The sequence below is a fragment of the Nuphar pumila genome, chromosome 9 (genome assembly GCF_984573655.1).
Source record: "Nuphar pumila chromosome 9, dmNupPumi1.hap1.1, whole genome shotgun sequence".
Taxonomy (NCBI): Eukaryota; Viridiplantae; Streptophyta; class Magnoliopsida; order Nymphaeales; family Nymphaeaceae; genus Nuphar; species Nuphar pumila.
The window spans coordinates 113131257-113141458 of NC_143257.1; the positions used below are offsets into that span (position 1 = coordinate 113131257).

A 10202-nucleotide genomic window follows, 5' to 3' on the forward strand; every position below is an offset into this window, starting at 1 on the left:
TGAAAATGTGGTTGTTGTTCATGTACTGGCTGAGTATTATCAGCATCAACTTTGTCGATAAAAGCATGAGTTTGTTATGTGGATGATGGCCAAAAGAAATGAAGCGAAGTACTGGTGATTTCGGATGCAGCCCCTCATTAAAAACAATATGACGAGAGATAAGAACCTTATTGGCAGCATGATCAAAGCATCTATATTTCATGGTCCAGCTGAAGGTGGAAAATGCATGTTGACGGCCCATAGATGGTTACGTTGAAAGTTTATCTGACCAAAACCAGCACTAAGCGCATCTAAATCATGAAAACTTGTGACCGAAGGAGGATAGGTATTGGAAGTAGCTTGAACAACTTGGGGAGCTTGAACAAAATTCGTTAGAGCACGTGGACCTGATCAACATGGTGCGAATGCTAGGGCAGCGGCTGCAAGAGCCCTAAAGCGAGCGAGAATCGATACCGTGGGCGGCCGATAAATAGGAACATATCGCCAATAACAGTTGGAACACGCAACATAGTGCACCGTCGATCAAAAGGCGGGCAAGAAACTGTACTAGTATAAACCGTGATAAGCATATTATATTTCTGCCCAAGGCCTCTAACAATTATTGTGTATATATCCTCATCCGACAACAAGAGCCTATGGCTGCAAGCTCATCCACCAAAACCTTGATCTTGTTGAGATATTCAGCAATATGTGAATCTCTCCTTTTTAGTTATGCGAAATCTGCCTTCAACTGATAAATCCTGGGAGTAGAAATCTCTTCATACCATTTATGCAAAGTATTCCATAACTCTTTTGCTGGAACTCCAGATGGAATGTAAAGAAGAACTTCACGGGAAAGAATGATCGTGATAAATGCTACCGCTGATTGATCATTCATGTACCACAAAATAAAATCTGGATTTCTAACCATACCTTTGAAGACTTTTCCTGCGCTTTCATTCTGCTTTGAGATTGTTTGGGGAATGAACTCTAAGGGTACCAAAATCGACCCATCAAGGTGCCCCATTAGATCATGACTACTAAGGAAAGGGATGATTTGTTTCTTCAAGATAATGAAATTGGAAGAATCGAGTTTCTCAGTGACTAGGTGACCGAGAAAGGAAGCATTGATTGCAGTTACCAGAAGAATAAAGGAAAGAAAAGAGAGGAGTGACAAAAAGAATAAATAAGTAACTGACAGAACAAGTAGTCTACGCTCTGCGTGAGGGAGTTTTCTAGTCTCCTTTTTTTTTTCTTTTTTTGAAAACGATAAATCAAAAAGGAATCAGAGAATAATCTCTGGCAATATTGATGCACATAAGAGGCCAAGAACCGATGACATATACATATTAGAGTGTGAGGTTTGATGAGGTCAGATCTTAAACTTATTCCAGATCCATATCACTCACGTCATTGTTCACGACGTTAATGTTCACGTCTCCTAGTTCCCTATTGTATTTCATTATATATTATGTTCCTAAAATACCTTTTATTAGTCTTATTGTATTTTGTATTAAAAAGGGTGTTTTAGTAAAGATGTATTTTAGTGTAAAGTGAATATAAACAATCATAATGAGGCACGTTTTTCCCATGTTGGGAATAATGAGAGTTCAACCCAAACCTTTCTCGTGTCTTCTTTCTCTCTGCCGAAAACTCAAGAAACCTAATTCTAACATTGTATCAGAGTCGTGATCCAGAGTAGGGCTAGAAAAAATAGGTGACCTTCAAGATTCAATCTTTCTTTCTCCAGGTACCAGTTGAGTCTTCTATTCTTTTCTCTCTTCCTCTCTTTTCTTTCTTTTTTTCTCAAATTTGTGTATTTTCTCTTGGTTCTTGATTCTTAAATCATATTTGCGTATTTCTTGATTCCCCAATCTCTCTTTATCTTCGTTTTCTCGTTATTTCTTCACCTTCAATTCAGATCTGTGTATTTCTTGACTCTTTCTTTTCTCCCTAAGATCTTGGATTTGAAATCTCTTTTATAAATTTTGGCTCGTTTGTGTTTTGGGTCGCATCTTTTTGGCCAAACCAGATTTATCGGACCAGAAAAATATCTCAAATATGAAAAACAGATTGATGTGACCTAAGGCCAGTGATTGCTGTTTTGCGTCATTCATAAAAAAAAGGGATTCCAAGTTGACCTTGGCACGTGATTTCATTAAGAAATTGTATTTGCAGTGGCATATCTGATTTACTGTTCACATACCTTTCTACAAAAAAAAGAGGACGTGACTATTATTGCTGCCAATTACTGTCGCTAATTTTCTGCATTTTGGTTATCGATTATATCATTTTCTTCTTTAATTATTTGTTGCCATGTTTTGTTCCTTTTGCGTTGATTCCTTATTCACCTGTTATGGATTCAAGTTCCTCTTCAGGATCAATCTCTCTAACTTTCTTGGACAATTAATTTCTGAAAAATTGAATAACTCCAACTACCTTACTTGGAAAAGACAAATTATTTCTTTTATTAGGAGTCAAGATCTCGCTGGTCACCTCGATGGATCAATTGCTGCCCAATCTGAGTTTATTATGCAGGAAAGTAAAGATGGCAAAGGAACTGTAACTGCAACGAAGACCGTTAGGAATCCAAATTTTGTCAACTAGATGAAGAAGGATCAAGCCTTAGTGGCCTACATCACTTCGACCCAATCTCAAGAGGTATTGGTGGGAATTTCAGATGATTGCACTGCGATGACGTTATGGAATACATTATGATAGACTTATTCACAGATTTCAGAAGCCAAGATCATTTATTTGAAAAGAGAATTTTAGATGTTTAAGGAGGCATCCATGTCTATTATGGAATATTTCAACAAGATCAAGTGCATTATAGATCAGCTAACGTTAATTGGATGTCAAGTGTCAAAGAAGGACAAAATTCAACGTCAATTGTCATATAAGTGCAAGTGTGGGTGTGGGTGTGGGTGTGACATGTCAATTTCAAAAGACTTGGGTGCACGGGATGCAAATACAATGATACATACACATACATAGTTGGCAAACTCAGCGAGTCAACTCGTGAGTCGGCCATGTTGACTCGTATTGGTCCTAACTGAGTTAGAAAAAGAGTATGACCCAGTTAAGGCAAGACTAGGCTGAGTCAGCTAAAACTCACTAAGTTGGCCAAGTTTTTTTACACTCTGCCGAATTAGCTGAGTCTCATCTACCTTGTTTTTAATAATGAATTCAGCCACTTTTTTAAGACACCGCCCCTTCACCCAATTAAACATAACTTAGTCACTTTACTTATTCGGTTGCATGTCATTCACATTTTTTTAGAAAATTTTATTTTCTAATCAAGTCCATCTCCTTTTAAAATGTTGGGCACTGCCTCTTACACACAATTGAGCATGCCTTCTGACATTCTTTAATGGCTTCACTTTTGTATGTAGTTTATGTTTTTTGGGTAGTTTTACTTTGTAATTAAGTTTATTATTTTGAATAAGCTTAGGCATTGTTCCCCTAACCCAGTTAAGCATGCCTCATTTTGCTTCTTTAACTATCCACCACTCCATTTGCCAATCACAAGCCTAAACATTACTCTTTTTCACTTTTTTTTTCCAATCATGATTTTTTTTCTCATTTTCTTTATCATATTTATTACCTATAGATGCAGACTCCTTTTTTCTGTAACTGAGGAACATTAAAAATTTGACATTACATTGTTTGTTCTATATATATATATATATATATATATATATATATATATATATATATATATATATATATATATATATATATATATATATATATATATATATATATGAGAAATCCATATTTCAAACTAATATACTTAGTTTTTGTACTTATAAATTGTATATTTATATAAATGAACATATATATATATATGCATATTATATATATTTATATACCATATATAAAAACACTTATCTAATTTTTTCTAGTTATATGTATTATTATTATTATTATTTATAATAAAACACAATTACACGCTAGTTTTAATAACAATACAAATAAGTGCTGTATTTCAATTTGCATATTTTTCATTTAGTTTTAATAAATTGAACAAAAACCATGACTTTCCTGAGTCACCGAGTTGCATATGGTCGATCTGGTTCCAAGAACGCCAACCATGTGTGTGTGTGTATATATATATATATATATATTGGGCGCTTTTGTGGTAATACTGTGGTACACACTTGATTTACATAGATCTAAGCGCTGCAATATCATTTTTTTATCAATATTAAAGGGGGGGGGAAAGGCAAAAAGCAAGATAAGGTGATGATAAGACTTTGCCCAACCATGGGCCTAGCACTCTGTGAACAAGAGTTTTGTATCTCTCCTACAAGACTTAATTAAGATGTACCACATAAAGACCTCAATCCATTGACATCCTGCCATCATTACCAACCCAAAATGAAGAAATAATGTACATGATACAACATTTTCATGTTGATTCTGGACTGCAAACAGCAGGAAAGCCTAAAATGATATTTCAAGTTTGTCCAATCAAGTCACTTGAAAGTTTATCCAGTACTACCATCTTTGTCATAAATATCTCCAATGTAAAGAACAAACAATGATTATCCAAAAAAATTAGTAAGAAGAATCTGAAAGCAACACAATATTCTTAAGTATTTAATATATAGATAGGATGTTGATATCAAAGTATCACCCAATTTTCATGATCTTGTAATATTGAAAATAGCACAAAATGTCAAAATTTTCCCTTGTTACAAAAATTTCACTAAAAATTGAAATTTTTTTAACAACCCAGTTATTTTCTTACCAAAGTTTTCCAAATTTGATATTTCCGACAGATTACTAATCATGGTTTTCCTAGTGCTATACTGCCATCTATATAATCAGCTATGAGCAGTATCTAACAGCACCTACCAAGAGCACTAGACTAATGTCCCATATATCTCATACTCACACATGGGCAAGCACTATGTAAACCTAGCAATAAAATCAAGTTAATAATTTAAGTTCTCCAATTTATGGCGTTAGATTTGAACTAGATTTATGTATAAATACAAGCATGTAACATGCCTGCTTTGTTCTTAGCACATTTTCAGAAAGATGGTGCAGGTCATCAAGTTGCAGAGACTGGGCCCCCTGGAAAGATGCCTCCAAAACCTCAAGCACATTCGCTACTCCAGTCAGCAGCAGCATTGATTTTAGCAACAATCCAAACTTTCTGGTCATCTCTTTCACTCCAACCTTATCTACATCAGATGTTAGTACAAGTAAGAATTAAGCCAAACATGAAAGGAAACACAGTTGAAGGATAAATTATTTTCAAGAGGTCTGATAGCTGGTAGAATACATATTGAATGCACATCCGGCAGGGTACTTCTGAATGTCCTCTTGCACCACTCTGTCACAACAACTTCGTCTAAAAGAATGGCCATAACAGGATCACTAGACACAGCACTTTCATCCATGCATACATCAGTAATATCTAAAAAATATGTAGGATAACAAAACATATACGAAAATGGTTCATAAATACTAGAACAAAAAAAAATGAACAATAGAGCTATCTGAGCACCTAGCCACCTAAAATCTTACATTCCACACTCATAATATTGCTCTCAAGGATTTGTCCCACTCAACAGCATAATCAAGAAAATGAAAATGGAATCTGGAAAAGGATACAGTGACAAATCAAAGAAACCAAATTGTTCTCTATGGCTACGTCAAACAAAGAATAAAGTCGTTGCACATCAACTGTTGAATGCTTTCCTTCTTTTCCGTGAGACTGATCACCATGCTTCCTAGAAATTAGACCAGCCTCCAGGCATTGATCATATAGGCGCAACCGAGATATACTGCCATTCTTTGGTATCATAGTCCTGCATATCGGGCATATATCACATCTTTGACTGCATTCTGCACATAAGGATGCATGTCCACATGAGTTCAGGACGTGCTGAACATAGCGACCACAGCTCCTCAGATCTCTAGTGGACCGACATAGTTCTAGTTTTGCTTCTTTGCATAGCTCGATTGGATCAATAGAGGCAAAGTGTTCTAAAGCATTCTGAAACAGAATTACAGTTAGGAAGAAGGCTGATCATAATTCGGTTAAACCTAAACACAAATTAAAAAATAAAGCAGTGGACATGGAAGAATGACGTTCTACACCCATATATATTGTGTATGTGTGTGTTTTAGAGATAAAAAGAGAAAGATGAATATACACATGTGCATGCCCCCAAACTAACCAAGCACATCTCCCCTAATCATGAGATTTTGGGTCATAATTCTGCAACTCACTAGAATACACATAACTCTTAAAGGCCTTGTTCTACATTTTTAGGTGTTAAGTGTGTGTGTGTGTGTGTGTGTGTGTGTGTGTGTGTGTGTGCAAGTCATGTGAGAGGGATGAGAGATGTAAGAGGGTAGAATGAAGAGAAGAGAGGAGACGATGATGCAGGAGAAAAGAATTAGGGAAAAATAAAAAAAGCACTTCATTATGGGTCTCATACGACCTTATAAATAATACATAAACCCATGACAAAAATGACCCTAACAACAATGACATGTTTACAACTGTATATAACAAGCAAAAATAAAGGAAAAGACAAACAAGCCCATAATAACCTAACCCTTTAACACTCCTCCTCATGTTGGGGAGAAGATATCAATCATCCTCAACTTGTTAGTGGTTTTTAGGAGTTGGTCTCTACTAACGGCTTTGGTCAAAATGTCGGCTCACTGAGAATGAGTACACACATGAATAATTTCGAATTTCTTAGCTTCTACCTTCTCCCTTGTAAAATGGCAGTCCATGTCTATATGTTTAGTCCTTTCAATGGTGCACAGGATCCAAAGCAATCTGAATGGCAGCTCTATTATCACAATACAAGGGTATAGGTATTTTCACACTTAATCCCAACTTTGTAATTATAGACTTAAGCCACATCCCTTCACACATTCCATGGGCAATAGCTCTGTACTTTGTCTCTGCACTCGATCGGGATACAACTGTTTGTTTTTTTCTCTTCCATGAAATCAAGTTACCTCCAATACCGTCTCTCAAAAAAAGTTACCTCCAATACAAGCTATGTACCTTGAAGTTGACCTTCTATCCTCAAGTGCTCCTGCCCAATCTACGTGTACAACTCTATGCCAAAATGCCCAAGATTAGCATATAGAATACCTTTTCCTAGGACTTGTTTTATGTATCTCAAAATGTGATACACAGTGTTCATATGAGCTTGAGTGGGAGCATGCACAAATCTACTAACTATGTTGACAGCATATGTAATGTCAAGTCTTTTGATAGTGAGGTAAATAAGCTTTACCACCAGTCTTTGATACCGCCTGATGTCTTCATATTTGTCACCAGTTTGCAGTCCCAGCTTATGATTTTGCTCTATAGGGCTATTTGCACCTTTACATCCAAGCCTTCTAGTATTCCTTAGTAAATCAAGTACATACTTTATATGTGATAAGTATATCTCCTTACTTGATGTAGAACTTCAATGCCAAGAAAGTAGTGTAGTGGTCCAAGGTCTTTAATATCAAATACCTTGTGCAGGTACTTCTTGAGTTTTTCAATCTCTTCTTGATCATCCCCAGTAATCACTATGGCATCCACATACACAGTTAGTGGAGAGATTTTTTTCATGCCTTATGAAGAGCGCTTCGACTATATCCATACTGGATAATGACCAAACTAAACTTCTTAAACCATGCCCATGGGGAATGTTTGAGCCCATAAATTGCCTTATTTTACGCACATCTTCTCCTTCCTGTGATAAAGAGAACCTTGGTGGAAGACACATATATACTCATTTAATGCTCTATGAAGAAAAGCACTATTTACATCCAATTGATGAATATCCCATCCTTTATGTGCTGCAAGACTTATGAAAATCTGAATTATGGTCAACTTTGCCACTGGAGCAAATGTTTCATGGCAATTCACTCCATAAGATTGACTATATTCCTTGGCCACAAGTCTAGCCTTATGCCTCTCTATGGTACCATATGCTTTTAACTTAATTGTGTACACCCATTTGCAACCCACAGGCTTTCTTCCAAGAGGAAGAGAGGATATCTCCCATGTGTGATTTCTCATCAAGCAACCATCACACTCTGCATTGCTTTTCTCCATTATGGGTCTTGCATCGCCTCATCCACATTCTTGTAAATTGGATGTGATTCAAGGTTGGTCACCAAAACTTGATAGGATTTTGAGGTTCGGGTATATGAGACAAAATTACACAATGGATGTGAGGTACAAGTCCTTTTTCCTTTTCTCAAGGCTATAGGCAAATCAATGTATGCAAGAGTGTGAGTAGGAAGCACTATACACTGTTCAGGTGGAGTTACGTCTTGCTTTGACTCTTGAGTAGGCTCCATAGGTGTGGCATAGAGAGGACTCAACATAATGACATTTCTCTCTCCTTTGCGTAGGTCTTCAATTCCTTAGACTCAGTTAAATTTACATCATCACCTATGTCACATGGACTGTTCTAACAGGGCACCGTACCCGTGTCACACCCGCACCCAGGCGGGTGCGACACTTGGACACATCTTCCTTTGTGTAAGGTGAAGTCAACCACATTGAGGTCCATTTCTATCCAAAAGTAGATTCAGTTAACCCTAATCAAGTTCATTTTTATCTATATATATATATATATATATATATATATATATATATATATATATATAAAATGCACAGACATACACAGTGTTAACTTAAAACTGTTAAAAATTATATATATATATATATATATATATATAATATACTTATACCCTCCCCGCACCCAAGTTTTTTTAAAGTGCCGCATAGCTGCACCAGCACCCACACCCATGTGACATAGATCCTCACTTTCATTCATATCCAAAGGTGTCAAAGGCAGACAAGGAATAGGTTCTAACTCCACTTCAGACAACTCCCCCTCACGTTGAAAGTAGAGATTTGACTAAAAAAATGTAACACCCATAGTAACATATCTCTTTTTTCCTATAGGATACTTATACCCTTTTTGAGATGTGGAATATCCTAAAAAGATGCACTTGACTGCTCTTGGATCAAGTTTATCCCTAGAGTGAGAGAAGACATGAACATAATATACACAACCAAAAAATCTTGGGGTAACATAAAACATCTTTGCTTTTGGAATTGGATCTAAGATCCTTAGAGGTGCCTGACCACACGGTAAGAATACAGTCTCTGGGGAAGACGTGGACTCTAGTGGTACTATTAAATGATTGTGATTGAGTTTGAGTAATCGGCTTGCTTCAATTGTATGATTTCATTTAGTATTCCTGAAAGTGAAGGAAACGAATTGGGGAAAAGCACCATGTTGTATTCAATGGGAATTCCGAGAATACTTCATTCTTACCTGCTCGTATCAGATCTCCAAAAAAAATACTTCCTTCGGTTCCTAGTTGGAATGGTTCCAAAACGGGAAACAAAGAGCTATTGGTTATCAGACTCCATATCCACCCCAACTTACTCACTTCACATCAAGGCTCTATACTATCAACAACTAGTACGTTCTCATATGATATATCTATTTCTCTGACAAGGAATGCAGCAGCTTGCAGCTTTCTGGGTTTTTTTTCTCAATGCTATCTACCATACTAAAAACCCTTAAACCGCGCAATGCAAACCACCACAAGCTCAAAATAAGAGAGAAAAACCGAAAAAAACAAAGAAATTCCCGCGACAGATCAAACCAACAAAACCACCAAACCGAAAAAAACCCTAAAAAAAAAGAGGACATACCTGCACACCGCTGTTTGAATGAAGAGAGGAGAGCTTCGCCGTAAATCCCTCACTCGACCCGATCCCCATCTTGCCTCTCACCTTAATAAAGACAATGCCCGATGAAATTGAAAAAAGAAACCCTAAACTTCCCGAATAGAAACCGCCGAAAAAAGAAGAAGAAGAGAACTCGGAGACAATCCAACTCGAAAACGTCGGAGAGGACAAAAGGAGCCCTACAATTTGCAGACGACGATGGTGAAATTCTTGGCTTGGGAGGAAGCGATCGCGGAGAGAGAGAGAGAGAGAGAGAGAGAGAGAGAGAGAGAGAGAGAGAGAGAGATGCCCTAAATTTGGCGCTACGGACCTTTTAAATTGTGCTGAGCTGATTCCCTTTTTTTATTTGATTTTTTTATTTAATTTGTGGGGGAAATTTAGAACGAATAGATTGCGAGAGAGAATGCTTTTGGAGAGGATGCCGCGGAGCGTGTGTCGGTGGGTAGGGTTTCAATGGGTCGGGTTTGAC

The 10202-nt window shown here is 36.9% G+C and overlaps 1 protein-coding gene across 1 annotated transcript in view; it reads right to left on the reverse strand.

Annotated features, from left to right (window-relative positions):
- The window catches only part of LOC149828919 (E3 ubiquitin-protein ligase HOS1-like), a 39140-nt gene extending 29161 nt beyond the window's left edge, over nt 1-9979 (reverse strand). The window contains exons 1-4 of the mRNA XM_090017800.1: nt 9698-9979; nt 5608-5992; nt 5276-5410; nt 4999-5174 (exon numbers count right to left, since the gene is read on the reverse strand). Of these exons, the coding sequence (XP_089873926.1) occupies nt 4999-5174; nt 5276-5410; nt 5608-5992; nt 9698-9766 (765 nt within the window). The 5' untranslated portion in view covers nt 9767-9979. The remainder of the gene's footprint in view (nt 1-4998; nt 5175-5275; nt 5411-5607; nt 5993-9697) is intronic.
- Nucleotides 9980-10202: the final 223 nt, after the last annotated feature.